Consider the following 15,620-nt stretch of genomic DNA (forward strand, 5'->3'; position numbering starts at 1 on the left):
AGTTTTACAGAAATAAATGCAAGATGCCTCTGAAAACCTTAACATTTTTCAGGTTGTTTAATTTGGCAAATAGTACACGCTATTTGAAAATAGAACGTGCTATTTGTTGTAACAAATAACCAAAAAAATCAAATTTATAAAACCCCCACAAAATGAAATCCAGCCAAAAAAATAGCTTACAAACAAAAAAACCCAAGGCAAACCAAAAATATTTTACCTACACATCCCTATAAACTGGTCTTCTGTTGGACTCAACTCAATCGAATTTTCAGACTCCTTGTAACAAATTTGCATGATCTACATTTAAGTACATGGGCTCCAAGAACCAGGCTGATGTATACAAATAGAGCTCATGCATATTCGCTATGACCAGCCTGAAAGTCAGACCAACCAGGTTGCCCCTGAGAACTAGGATGATGTCATTAGGCAGTTTTCCCAGCATCCCCTCAGAGATAACCTGTATTTATCCCAGGCTTTCTTGAATTCGGATGTTGTTTTTTTCTCCACCACCTCCACTGGGAGGCTGTTTTATGCATCCACTACCCTCTCTGTAAATAAGTATTTGCTAAGATTACTCATGAATTCTCTCCCTTTCATCCTCATCCCATGACCCCCTAATCTAGAGCCTTCTTTCTGTAAAAAGAGGCTAACCTCCTGTGCATGGATACCTTCGAGATATTGAAATGTCTCTATCATATTGCTCCTTTCATGCCTTTCCTTCAGGGTGAATATGTTTAGATCTTTAAGTCTATCCCCATATGCTTTAGAACGAAGACCACTGACTATTTTAGCAGTCACCCTCTGGACTGGCTCCATCCTGTTTCTATCCTTTTGAAGGTGCGGTCTCCAGAATTGTACACAGTGGCAGGATTTTAATACCTACACGCGGGCGTAAATTTGTGCGCGCAACCTGGCGCGCACAAATGTACGCCCAAGCCGTGCGCATGTTATAAAATCTGGGGTCGGTGCACGCAAGGGGGTGCACAATAGTGCACCTTGCATGTGCCGAGCCCTTGGGGAGCCCTGCTGGCTTTCCCCATTCCCTCCAAGGCTGCTCCGAAATCGGAGTGGCTTAGGAGGGAATTTTCCTTCCCCCCCTCCCCCACCTACCCGTCCCTTCCCCTACCTAATCCACCCCCCAGCCCTACCTAATCCCCCCTAACCTTTATTTTATAAGTTGCGCCTGCCTTCGGGCAGGCGTAGGTTGCGTGTGCCAGCCGACGGTCGGCCCCCCCCGATCCCAGGCACAGCTGCAAATGGCCGCTGTGCCTGGAGGATCCGGCTGCACCCATACCCTGCCCATTCCCCACCCCTTTTTTCAAGCCCCAGGACTTACATGCATCCTGGGGCTTTATGCGTGCTGCCGGGCCTTTTGAAAATAGGCTCGGCGTGCATAGGGCTTTGAAAATCTGCCCCAGTATACCAAATGAGATCTCACCAGGGACCTATACAGGGGCGATATAATCTCCTTGTTTCTGCTGACCATTCCTCTCCCTATGCAGCCAAGGGAGAGGAATGGTCAGCTTTTATAGCCCAACCACAAATGTGTTCTGACAGATTTCTTCTATTTCAGATCAAGATATTTGCTCATGAAGAAGATAACAACATCTTATCAGTGAAGGTGGAAATGCAAGCCAGAGTGTCAGCAGATCATGCCTTCTCCCTTTTGTCTGACTTAAACTTCCGGAAAATTTGGGACAGCCACTACCTGTAAGAGAAGCACCCCTTTCTCAGTTATGTTTATAGCCCTAATGCCCACTACTAACTACATTCTGGAGGACTTGATGTGTAATTTCAGCTATGCCCTGTTTTCAAACAATGTATCGTAGCTCTAGTTTGGATTTTCAGAGGCTGAGCAGCACGCAGAGGAGGGGCCCTGCAACACATCTCCCAGGACCTAGAGACGTACCAGTGTGTCCCGACACACCTGTTGAGAACCACTAGGTTAGACAATTGAGCAATTAGTACAACAGCAAAAATGGGTCAAAAGCCCCAGATTTTGAGCCATACTGATATTATAAAAAGTGCTTGCCAGACAATTAAATTCAACAAAATACACAGTAGCTTTAATCATATACCAGAGCTTACTCAATGTTTTTTAGAGGTTTTTTTAATATATGCAGCTAAAATTATTGAGATGGCTGCCTTAGTGCACACCGCTCTTCGAAACCAGTTCACAATATGCCCCCTGGACCTTTTTGTTATTTTGATATAAAGTAAGCATACATATAGTACTTAAAGTAAGTACTCTTTCCCAAGACCTCACAAACCAATCAGCACTTTCACTAGCTTCAGGGAGCCTCAGCCCGACACTGTCAGTGTTTTGACATATCAATTGTCTGCTTCAGAGGCCAGCAACGATGATTCACAATTTCAAAACTCTTCAAACATGGCTGCTATGGAAGTCTCCATTAAGACTTAAACAATAAAAAAATTCAGGGCACAGTCATGGCATGCTGCCCCTAAAGAGTAAACAGAAGATCCACAGCAAAAGATGGTGGTCTGAATATTTATATGAAAGGAACTCACCATGTGCACTCTTCCATAATGGGGGGCTACCTACCCACATTGTTACTATGTTTCCTCCCCACACAAATGGAATATTCTGTATGGTTCCTGGTAGAGATCTGACATGATCCCTTCCCAATAATTTTCTAAAGACTAGCAAGTTAGGTGCTAACCTGATGTTTGATCCTGAGAAGGGTTTTTTCCTTGTAGGTCTTTGGATGTTGACACAACTATGTACTAAAGATTTTCTTCTGTTTTGTGTCTATTAAAAAATGCTGAATACAGGGACCCTGAAATTTAGGGTCCCATGTACCAAGCATTTTTCCTATAAACTAAGGGGCAGATTTTAAGAGCCCTGCTCGCCTTAAATCCGCCTAAATCCGGGCGGATTTAGGCGAGCAGGGCCCTGCGCGCCGGTGCGCCTATTTTACATAGGCCTACCGGCGCGCGCAGAGCCCCGGGACTCGCGTAAGTCCCGGGGTTTTCTGAGGGGGGCGTGTCGGGGGCGGGCCCGATCCGCGCGGCGTTTTCGGGGCATGTCAGGAGCGTTTCGGGGGCGGGCCCGGGGGCGTGGTTACGGCCCGGGGCGGTCCGGGGGCGTGGCCGCGCCCTCCGGACCCGCCCCCAGGTCTCATCCCGGCGCGCTAGCGGCCCGCTGGCGCGCGGGGATTTACGTCTCCCTCCGGGAGGCGTAAATCCCCCGACAAAGGTAAGGGGGGGTTTAGACAGGGCCGGGCGGGTGGGTTAGTAGGGGAAGGGAGGGGAAGGTGAGGGGAGGGCAAAAGAAAGTTCCCTTCGAGGCCGCTCCGATTTCGGAGCGGCCTCGGAGGGAACGGGGGTAGGCTGCGCGGCTCGGCGCGCGCCGGCTATACGGAATCGATAGCCTTGCGCGTGCCGATCCAGGATTTTAGCGGATACGCGCGGCTACGCGCGTATCTACTAAAATCCCGCATACTTTTGCTTGCGCCTGATGCGCCAGCAAAAGTACGCCAAATCGCGCGGTTTGAAAATCTACCCCTAAGGGTCTAAATGAATGTTGTTATTGTGAAGGTAGGTAGGTATTCTGCTGCTTGCTAGTGTGTTTCTCGGCTTCTTCCACATGGATTTGTTTTAGGAATCTTGATTCAGGTTTAACTTTACAGGGGCAGGAAATAGCTATTCCAGGGCTGCAAACAGTGTGTGTGCTTCACTATGCTTCACTATGCATTTCACTATGCATTTCTGAAATTTTGACTTCCTAATAGCAAAGCATTAGTCCAAAATATAGTAGAAGTAATTACATGCAAAATTTGTCTTGTGCTTCATTTTGCCTTTTTAACTTGTAAGTGCTCCTACAGATCTAAGAAACAATTTATGGGCAACTTCTGAATTATGAATACAGATATAATTTTTTAAATTTTGACAGCTCAGAAGGTTTACAGCGTGGATAAATGGTCTTTGATTTGCTCAGTAGGTAGCTGATTGGTTAGAATTCATGTACATAAGAATATAACATAAAAACATAAGATATGCCATACTGGGTCAGATCAAAGTAAAGTCAGTGGTGTTGCCAGTGGCAAGTGTCCAAACCCCCCCCCCCCCCAAAAAAAAATGACTTTCCACCTCCTTGCCACTCCATTTTTGCCTCGCTTTCTCCCACGAGAGTACCAGGACTACAGGGGAAGGGGTGGGACGAACGGTGCACTTGCACTGCGCCATGATGCTTTCTCTTCCAGACTGCTCAGGCGGGAAGGCGAGACCATACTGATACCGCCTCCTGACCAGAGGCACTTTAGGCGACCACCAGCCCTGCCTCCCAACTGCTCTTTATTTCCCTCCTCCTGTCCAGCATCTTCCATCACTCTCTCCCCCCTTTCTCTGTCTCCTCAGCCCAACATCTCCCCTCACTTTCTTCCTCAGCCCAGCCCAGCATCTCCCTTCACTCTGCCACCATCCCAAGCACTCCTTCCTCTCCTGACTTGGCTCATTTGATCCAGGAGGATCCTGGGACAACGGGGGTGGAGGGTGAAGGCGAATGGTGAACTTCTAGCCTCCAGGGTTTGGATAACCAGAGTTCGCAGGTGGGCAGAATTGCCTCAGGATGGGTGGGAGACCCCTTCTGAGCTGGCAAACTATAAATAAAACCCTGTCTCTGCCCAGAGAGTCCAAATCTTTCTCTCTCCCCAAGGGGTGAAACTCTAGAAGGGTGTCCTCAATATAATTCTTTTGCTCACGGTTAGCAGATCTTCAAATTCCTTAGATTTATCATAGAATCAGTTTCTCCTCTGGATCCCCGATGGGAGTGATCCCTGGATGTAGGTGACTTACCCTGCTCCAATACAGGAAGGAAGAGGCAGCCTAAAGCAATCTTCCTCTGGGATTTTTTAACTTTATGCCCTTTGTCCCTTTCAAACAAGTTTAACACCGGAGTTCCTCCTTGCAGTAGGTCATTGTCACCTCCGTCCTCATTGAGGATTTGGAGGGGATGACTTCCCTGACTTGCACAGCTCCAGAAAAAGGGTTCCCCATTCCTTAAGTCCAGGTAGTATACAGGCTCCCACAAGGCTCCTACCATGAAAAATCTTAAAACCCCAAAACAACCCAGAGTGATGTCCCAACCGGCTAGTGAGTGGACTGGAAAGAAAACGCTCCTGACCCTGATCAGGATCCCCAGGCTGGGTTATCCTGTGTCCTCTCACTGGTCTGAAAAAATTACAAAATGGGTGAAGCTCCTCAACTACCTGCTAATTCTCCAAAATTCATAAGGGACTGCCCACAGACTCTTGGGAGAGAGCTGTTATAAAGCCTTTCAGGGAAATGGCCATTCCAGACTCCTCAAAGGTAGAGGCTGAATTTGAATGGATCCTCCTCCCATTCATTAACCTATGCTCAACTTACTATGGCATACCCAGGCCTTAATAGTAACAGACTGGCTGTCAGTTACATATGAGAGAGAGGCATGTCTGTGTGGATATGTATGAGAGAGGTCATTTCTGTGAATGCGTGCATGTATGAAAGAGACAGCACATGTCTGTGTATGTGTACGTAGAACATGTATATACATATGAGAGAGAGAGGATAAAGTTTAGAAACAACAACCACTCTCCTCTCCCCCTGCTAATCCACAACAATCTTAGGGCTTCTGGAATTCAAAATATCCCAGATATGGACAGCAGGGGTTCTTAATTAATTTTAATTATTATTGGGTGCTGTTTGATGTGTCTGCTGCTTTTAAATAGTTTTTTGGTATTTGGAAAATGTGTATGACTTTTAAATTACTGGATGTTGTTCCATTTGTCATCTGTTATGAAATATTTATTCTTTTTATTAGTATGGTTTTACTCTATTGATAATTTATATTTCTTGATTTTATTGTTTGTTTAATGACAAATGGTGATGTTTCTGTTTTTCCATTGTTGCACTGCATACAGAGTCTGGCTTCTTGTGGTTTCCAGTTCAGTTTTTGCCACTATTTATGGTGACTTTATTCTGTATTTGGTGAAGGTCTGTCTGTTTTCTGCATGTATGACTGAAGTGAGGTATTCTGCTAGCTTGTAGTTTTTGTGTTGGGATCTATAGAAGCCTGGTTTGTTCTATTTTCCTAATAGGAGGCATATTGTTGTTTTAGGGCCTGGTATAATATTTGCAGTGTTTATTGTTCATAGGTAGAGTTATTACTGTTTGAGTGCTGGTAATTAATGCTGTTTTGGTATGGGAGGTTTACAATAATCATAATACAGTTTATTCATGGCTTTCGGAGGGCCAAGCCCACACCTAACTAACATTCAAAAGGCCTAATACCAATTCCAAATGTCCTTTTTACTTTTATCTGCAGGGTTTTCTGGTTGGCATCACAGCAGAGCATAATACATATAATATACATGTTGTAAGTGATATTTTTAACTTGGAAGACTGTACTTTGAATTCCCTTTTTCATGTAAAATTATTATAAATGCATAATTTTTTATTGTGTGGGGAGGGTGTGACCCGGGGAGAGGGGAGCAGGCTTTTGCCTAGGGAACCTAATAACCTTGCACTAGCTCTGGTGAGAGAGAGAGGTGCTAGTCAGGGGGAAAAAAATCAATGTCACAGAGACAGATGTAGTGGAGAAAACGAAAAAGAGATGAGGAAAGAGAAAAAACAAAAAAATAGAAGAACCTGGAAAATGAGTTAGAAGAAATAGACAAGAGGAAAGCCAAGAATAAGACACCAGGAGTCTGAGATGAACGTGACTGAAAAAAATAAAATGTCCAGGAAAAAAGGGAGAAAAAAAGCATTTTATTTTCTCTTTAGTTACTGGAATGTGTCGGCTTTGGCAATGAGCATCTCTCAGATTTTTGTACTTTGCTCAGTGTTTCTCCAGTGTTGCACTGCATGTAGAGTCTTGCTTTTTGGGATCCCATTTCATTTTATGTCTGCATGTTTCAAATTTGTGGTCACTTATTCCTTATTTGGTGAGTTTCTGTCTGTGTTCTGCATGTGTGCTAGAGGTAAGGGAGTCTGCTACGGTGCAGTTTCTGTGTAAGGCCAGCCTATTTTGTTTTAGTATTCTAGACCTGGAGTAATATTTGCAGTGCTGCCTTTGCCGAGGTAGATTTGTTATTGTTTGTGTCCTAGGAGTTAGAGCTGTTTTGGTATGGCGGGATTACGCTGCCTGTGCTGAATGCTTTTTTCCAGGGTTTTGTATTTCACAATGTGACAGTGGACGGAGCTTGTGTTGCTGAGATGACTCATATTTGAATACTTTTGTTGTATTGTGAGTGGTAAGGGGAAACATCCTAGTTCTGCTCTGTGCTCATTATTGGATGAGGGAGGAGGGCAGGGGAGTTTTTGTGACTGCGGGATGTTTGTTTTATAGAAATGGAGGTGGAATTTTGTTCCATCCCGGGTTTATATTGCTCTACCTCAGACTTTACTATAATTTAGGAGAACTGTCACATGCTGTCTCTCTCACACATACAGAGGCTACTCACATGCTGTCTCTGCAAACATTCAGGTCCTCACTCCCACACACAGTCTCTCAACTCACTTACACACACACACACAATCTCTCAACTCATCTCATACCCACACACACATACATACTCTAAGGGCCCTCAGCCTCTCTCTCACCTCTGGGCCTCCCCTTCATGGATGGGCTCTGCAGTGGCCCTGATCTTCTCGGGCCGCCCGCTATGTGGGATCCGTGGTGGAGGCTCTGCTACCAGGCCTCCTCCTCTTCTCAGCCCACTGTGACTTGGGATTCGTGGTGGCCCGTAAGCGCTGCTCCTCTTCTGCATGCGGCTGATGCTCCTCCTCCTTCCTGCCCGTGCGGCTCCAGCAAAATATTTCTTCCGGGGCCGAGCGGGCAGGAAGGAGAAGGAGCACCTGCACATTTATACGCGACCTTTTTTCTTTGGGCCGTGTTGACGTGAGCTCCACCATGGCCCTGCCGATCTTCCTGTTGTGTGTATCCGGCACACAGCACAGCAGTAGTTCACTGCTCAGCCGCCAGTGGGATGAGGTCCACCGGCGGCCGCATAAGCCTTCATGTTGGCCATCAGCGGCTCGGCACCCTAGGCCCAGGCCTAGTTCGCCTAGTGCTTCCACCGGCCCTGCTCCTGCACCAGTCGTGAGTTGGGGGGGAGGGGGGGAGTGTCAGTTTTTAAAGTTTGTATCACTGAAGGGAGCTGGGCTTTTTTTTTGGGGTGGGCCCGGGACAGAGAATGAATGAACAGGGTGGGGGTGGGGCAGCAGCATAGTCATTGTTCGCACAGGGCAGCAAAAAATCTGGCCCCGGCCCTGGCTGCTATTGGAAACCATAGTAAAAGAAGTCACTAAAATACATGTGTTTGACTCAGTCTCCCCTTCTTCTGAGATATTTGTATGATGAAAAAATAGATAGCAATACATGCAAGTGAGAAAATGGATTGATTTTGCCTATGGACAATACCAAATTGTGCCAGAGACATTGCCTTTTTTAAGTATCACTGCACTTAACCTCAAGCTTCCTGAGATTTCCCAGCAAATTAGGAAATTTCATCAAAATACTGAAGGCCAGTTAGCTTTTCTGTGCAATTCTGAAATGGCAAAGGTTTTGAGACACAGCTTTGCCACAAGAGGGAAGCTCACAGAAATAAATCCGACAAAAGCGCCGTGATAGTTTTCTTCAGTCTTTAAATCGGATCCTCCTTATTTCCAGTAACTAAACGGCTATTGCATCTTCTTCTCCCCCCTAATTACAGAAGTTGCGAGTTCATAGAGGACGTGAATGAAGAGGATAAAATATACCACATTATTTGCCCCCCTGTGAATGGGGAGAAGCTGAGAGATTTTGTAGTGCTTATGTCTCGAAGACACCCCTGCAAAGATGGGTAAGTACATGAAGGGCAAGCTCAGTCAGCAGTTCCATTGTGGGCTTCTAGCCAATTTGGCTTAGAACGCACTTGCAATATTTATGACAACTGCAGAGAAATTACCGTCCTTATGAGAACTTTATAAAAACAGAGGAGGAGAAATTACTGTTCTTATTGGACTCCATTCACAGCTCAAGGACTGGGCCTCCATTGAGGGAACAGTGGTAGATATTCAGGTTTTGTTGCAGAACTCTTGTGAAAGGTTTTGTTGGTAGGAAATTCAGGGCTATTTGGGGCTGACAAAAATGTGCTCAGCCCAGCCAGAAAAAAGAAATTTAAGGTGTGCAAGAAGTGGAGCCACCAAAGATCTTCAATTAACACCCTCTGCCTGTCTCACCTGGGGGGATTTAATCATCATCAAAAAAGGAAGTGGAAACCAAAAATTAATTATAATATAGCCTAGAAGGTGTCAGCAAGCCTGGCGTTGTGAAACTTAAAAAGTAACCAACCGGTCTTCTAATCATCCACCTTCAAAAATTCTTTTAATGAAAAAATGTATTTTTTTGTTAGTTTTATAAATTTTTTTTTTAAATGTCCTCAGTTTTTCAAAACAATATATGGTGAAAGACTCTTTAATGCTCTTTGTCCAACCAGCCCAACACGGCCCGTGTTTTGCTGTTTAGCTTCTTCAGGGGCATGCAGATATATTAAATTTAAAGAGTCATATCAATTCTCCCTAGGAACAACATTATCAGTGTTAGTAAAAATTCTTTTATTATAAAAATAGAAAAGTACTTATCTGAACATAAACAGGCTACCATTTTGGAATGGACATAGCGTCTCAATGTCTCTTCACTAGGAACAGAGGAACCGAAGCCGAGGCTTACGCCTCTTTAAATACCGAGTCATCAAATGACCTCATCGGAACGCGAGTCTTTACTGACAGTTCTCCTCATACATCTGGTGTTCTGTCAACAAGTTCTGATAAACATAGCAACAAATTATCAGCCTTGGTGGAATAACAACACATTGTTAACCTAAGAAAACATATATGTCAAGTTCGGTGTTCAACCCGCCTGGGGCAACAGTATTAAGTCTGTAAATCCATCGTTGTTCTTTTTGTAGCAGGAGTGATTCACGATTGCCCCCGCGTCAATGCAATGGAACATGATCAATAACGCAAAACAAAAGGTCATCAAAATTATGTCCAAATTCAAGGCAATGTGTTACCAATGGTTGTTTACTTGATCTGTTGCCCATGTGGGCTATTATATATCGGTAAAACCAAACATCTCTTAAAAACTCGAATGATCGAGCACAGATCTAATATTAAAAATTCCCATTGGTAACACATTGCCTTGAATTTGGACATAATTTTGATGACCTTTTGTTTTGCGTTATTGATCATGTTCCATTGCATTGGCGCGGGAGCTATTGTGAATCACTCCTGCTACAAAAAGAACAACGATGGATTTACAGACTTAATACTGTTGCCCCAGGCGGGTTGAACACCGAACTTGACATATGTTTTCTTAGGTTAACGATGTGTTGTTATTCCACCAAGGCTGATAATTTGTTGCTATGTTTATCAGAACTTGTTGACAGAACACCAGATGTATGAGGAGAACTGTCAGTAAAGACTCGCGTTCCGATGAGGTCATTTGATGACTCGGTATTTAAAGAGGCGTAAGCCTCGGCTTCGGTTCCTCTGTTCCTAGTGAAGAGACATTGAGACGCTATGTCCATTCCAAAATGGTAGCCTGTTTATGTTCAGATAAGTACTTTTCTATTTTATAATAAAAGAATTTTTACTAACACTGATAATGTTGTTCCTAGGGAGAATTGATATGACTCTTTAAATTTAATATATCTGCATGCCCCTGAAGAAGCTAAACAGCAAAACACGGGCCGTGTTGGGCTGGTTGGACAAAGAGCATTAAAGAGTCTTTCACCATATATTGTTTTGAAAAACTGAGGACATTTAAAAAAAAAATTTATAAAACTAACAAAAAAATACATTTTTTCATTAAAAGAATTTTTGAAGGTGGATGATTAGAAGACCGGTTGGTTACTTTTTAAGCTTCACAACGCCAGGCTTGCTGACACCTTCTAGGCTATATTATAATTAATTTTTGGTTTCCACTTCCTTTTTTGATGATTACATATTGTGTGGTTTACCACTGACTCCTTTTGACTAAGTTGGGATTTAATCATCCACATACTTGTGTGGCCCCTATTTGCTTCCCAGAGCTCTCCACTCCAAATAATGTACTCTTGCATACCCTTCCCATGCTTATTCAGCCTGACTCCATAGGAATCAATGGGGAAACTTCAGCATGATGAAGCCTTGACAGTGCAACAGTACCAAAGTATAATAGCACACCTAGCCCCTTATGCCAGGTAGTTCCCATTATTTGCTAAAGGAAGAAAAATGTTAGTTTTAAAATTGTATTTTCTTCCTAGGGAAAATCATGGGAGATGGACCATGCCACCTTTGTTCCAATTTACTCTGTCATTCCTTCAGGAAGAAGATTATAAACTGTTTCAGAGCCATTTCTCACCACCTCTAGAGATAGTACAATGATTGCTGCAGCATGCCATAGCACATATTTTAAAAAATTAACATTGTAATTTCTACCAAATACAAATTGTGGTATATTTGTTCTCTGTAAATCTATTGGTACAGCACATAAAACAATGGTCCCTGCAGTGTTTCACTTCTGCAACAGTACACTTGTTTCATAGAAACAATAGGAGGGCAGATAAGGACTCTAAGGCCCATCTAGTCTGCCCAATCTCATTTACTGTTGCAATAATGTAGAACCCCACTTCTTCTCAACTAGGGATATTTCATGAAGTTAGTAAGTAGCACATTGAAAACAAACCGGAGAAAATTATTTTTCACTCAATGCACAATTAAGCTTTGGAATTCATTCCCAGAGGATGTGGTTAAGGCAGTTAGCATAGCTGGGTCTAAAAAAGGTTTGGACAAGTTCCTGGAGGAGAAGTCAATAAACTGTTATTAACCAAGTAGAATTAAGAAATAACCACTACTTATCACTGCACGATAACAGCATGGGATCTATTTTACTGTTTGGGATCTTGCCAGGTACTTGTGACCTGGATTGGCCACTATTGGAAACAGGATACTGACCTAATGGACTCGCAGTCTGATCCAGTATGACAGATTCTTATGTTTTTATTGCCTTGCTAAGGATCCTCTGTGATTATCCTATGCTTTTTTTGCATTCTGTTAATGTGTTTTCATCACCTCTTCTGGGAGGCTGTTCCTTGTATCTACCACCCTTGCTGTAAAGAAATATTTTCTTAAATTAAACCCCAGTCTACTCCCTTTTAGCCTCATATCATATCCCCTTGTCCTAGAACTTCCTATTCACTGAAGGATGCTTGCTTGTCCTGAGTTATTTATACCGTCAAAGTATCTTAATGTTCTCCCTCTTTCTCCTCTCGCCCATAGTATACATATTTAGGACATGTATCTCATTTCATAGGATGTCTTGCACAGACTCTGCACCACGTTGGTAGATTTTCTGTGGATTGTCTTTAGTCTGTCTATATCAATTTGGGGGCATGCTCTCCAGAACAGGATGCAGTGTGCCAGACGAGGTCTCACCAATGATTTATTAAGGCGTTTTTATCACCTTTTTCCTTTTGGTTGTACCACTTCCTGTATACGTTAATGTTTCTCTGGCCATGCCTTGTTGCACTGTTTGTAATCCTGAGATCATCAGATATGATCACCCTGAAATATTTCTCCTATTTGATGCCCATCAGTACCTCACCCTGATCATGTGCTACTTCCTTGGATTAGTCTGATGCCTGCAGGAAAACAGGATTTCCTAAGTTTTCCTTCATTATAAGACGTGTATATAAAGCAATTTTTCAATTTCAGTGGTATACAGATGATTTCTTTCATCATTTTGCTGTATCTTCTGCATTCCTTTTGTATTCTTTCCCCTTTATTACCCATGCTTGTCAGTATGTACAGGTACTCTTGCAGCCTCACTTGTCAGTATATTCTGTGCCAGCCAAGTGAGGTTTATGCTCCTGTTTTAGAATGGTGTAGTAGGATTTCTTTCTTACCTACCAGGATTAGATTGCATGGCTCCTTCCAGCCCCTGAATGACCTCCTTAATGACAGGGACATAAGATGCAATAGGAGGGATAATTCCCATTCAATCTCTCTTATATGTCTCTTGATCCTGGCAACCTTGCAGACCCCTCTGTGCTCTCACATCTCTTCACTGGAGTTTGGTGTTCCTCTGCCTTCCTCAGTGTCACTCCAAGGCTCTTAACAGCAGAGAGAACTGGACTCCCTGTCTGCGGTTGAGTAGCAATGGTCCTTGAATGTTCATCACAGAGCTGTGAGAAATGTGAGACCTTTTCTTCCACCAAGACCTCCACCTCATTGGGATGAAAGATGGACTTGAGTTATGTTCTGCCCTTTCTGTAATTGGCCATTAGTATTTGGGGTCTCAGTGCCTCTCTGGTTCCTAGATCCTAAGGTTTGACCAAGTTCCTGGCTAGGGCAAGCAAGAAGCTGCTTAAGAGACTGGGGCCCCTGCAAACTACTCAGTCTACCTGGAAGTAGGGTCTTGGTTATTAGCATGTATCTTAGCAAGAGCTTACATAGTACAGCAGGAAACATGGGTTGTGTGCAGGTAGCTCATTCCTGCTGTGTATAGCATGTTAACTATTACGAAGTCCTAATTCTTAAATGAGATACAGTTGTTGCGGTGAAGCTGTGCATGATGAGACTAAGAGCTTAATTACAGCTTTATAGTTTTCTGGACTTCCCATAAACCTTTATAGACTTAGGTGTAACCCCCACCCCGGTGTGCCTATTCTGCACGGGTGTGGCCTTAAAAGTATTTGTAAGTTCTTGGGGGCAGGGACCCCGACAAACTCTTTTCTGTGCCTCTTTCCCCAGGGTGTGGATTCTTTGGGTTGGGGGGGGGGGGGGGGAAGGCTTCCTTTAGGGTCCTAGTGCAGAGGTGTCTGACATCCTTTCAGTATTCCCTGGGAGAGGGGGGCAATTCTCACACTAGATTAGTGTCCAAACTTAAGTTTACTGAATGAAATAGTTGCACATGGCACAATAAATATCATTCCAGCACCACAATCTCTCTTTTCTTGATTACAGTTTTCACCTCTATTTGTGCGGGAATCTTTCAACAGGCAAGGGATCCTCCCACCCTCCTGGGCTAGGTGAAAAGGAGGCCCTGATGGGCAGGGTAACCTTTTAGCTGGTTAAGAAAACCCCTTCAACGGATGGCCAAAAATCCTGTCCTTGCACAGAGAGTAAATCCTCTCTCTCCCCAGGAGCTGAAGACTCCTGATGGGCATCCTCTAGACTCCTTACAGTTCTGTTACTCACGGTTAGTAGGCTCTTTCACTTCTTTAGATTTAATTCAGTCTCTGACTCTCCTCTGGATCCCTTATGGGAGAGATCCTGGATGCAGGTTCTCTTACCCTGCTCCACTACAGGTAGGAAGGTACAGCCAACAATCTTTCTCCTGGATGTTTAACTCAATAGTCTTCTCCCTTAACCAAGGATAACACTGGAGTTACCGGGTCACCACCTGGGATGGGCAGGTCTTCCCTATACCTGGGTGTCCTGAACACAGGGTTCCAAATTCCCTGAATCCAGGACAGGCCCAGGTGTCCAGCAAGGCTCCTACCGAGAAAAGGTCAAAAATCTTGGAAAAAAACCCCCCAAACAGGTATCTATACCAGCTAGGGAGTAGACTGGCAAGACTACCTACCCGACCCTGGTCAAGAGTCCCAGGCTGGGCCTGAAAAATACCACAAAAGGTAAGCACCTATCACCTTCTAACTCTCCAAAAATTATACTAGACTGCCTTCAGTCTCTCAGGAGAGAGCTGTTATAAAGCCTCTCAGGGGGACGGCTGTTCCCAAGCCCCTCAAAGGGAGGGACTGGATTTGAATGGGTCCTCCCCCATCCACTAACCTACTCTAGCTAGTATTTCCCAGGGCTTAATGGTAACCAACAGGATGGCCGGGTTACATATGCATCAGATATCCCCAACTGGTTTTCCACTGTAGGGTGGCAGTTAGCACAAGCTGATATTGGTATACATTTGTGTGTTGATTTTCCCTCTTCTCCTTCTTTCTGCTGAAAAAAAAATGGAGTTGGGATATGTGCTGCAATACCTTGGTACTGCTGTACTATTCAGGTGTCACTATGCTGAAGTTTTTCAATGGATTCCTATTGAGTCATTCCAAATAAGTGACAGAGGAAGTAAACAAATGTGACAATTTTCAAATGATGTGTGCACAAGATTATTGGCTTTTTGCCTTGTTTGTGCTGATATATCATGGCCTGAGCATGCTGAGTACATTTTCTTGACCTTTTTCCATAGGAAAATGGTGGCACCAGAGTAAGTTTGCACATCTGGGGGGAGGGGAGGGCAGCCTGGTAGCTCAGTTGGTACTTGCTGGGCACTGCCACGCAGAAGGTCACCAGTTTGGTTCCTAGGTTGGGCCTTCTCCTCTCCATGTTAGCCAGGCTGGGGATGTTGTTCACAGCCACACAGAAGAGGGAGTCATATTCTTTGCCCAAGAGTGACACCTCCTGGCCAGATTCAGGGCCTATGGTTGCAGGGCACTGATGAGAGCAATCATTGCTGCAAGGACTGGACTGGACATAAATTGGGAGGGAAAGTAAAATAAGGAAAAATGTCCTCAGGTTGTTGAAAATAAAGGTTTTTGTACTTCCCACTCCTGGTCCTGAGCAGGAGGAAACTACCAGGCTAA

General features: G+C 44.2%; 1 protein-coding gene across 2 annotated transcripts in view; it reads left to right on the plus strand.

The window, feature by feature from the left end:
* The window catches only part of ACOT12 (acyl-CoA thioesterase 12), a 125,790-nt gene that overhangs the window by 101,832 nt on the left and 8,338 nt on the right, over window positions 1-15,620 (plus strand). For both annotated transcript variants that reach the window (XM_029574048.1, XM_029574055.1), the window contains exons 12-13: window positions 1,574-1,710; window positions 8,712-8,840. In XM_029574048.1, coding sequence (XP_029429908.1) covers window positions 1,574-1,710; window positions 8,712-8,840 — 266 coding nt within the window. The remainder of the gene's footprint in view (window positions 1-1,573; window positions 1,711-8,711; window positions 8,841-15,620) is intronic.

The sequence above is a fragment of the Rhinatrema bivittatum genome, chromosome 1 (genome assembly GCF_901001135.1).
Source record: "Rhinatrema bivittatum chromosome 1, aRhiBiv1.1, whole genome shotgun sequence".
Classification (NCBI taxonomy): domain Eukaryota; kingdom Metazoa; phylum Chordata; class Amphibia; order Gymnophiona; family Rhinatrematidae; genus Rhinatrema; species Rhinatrema bivittatum.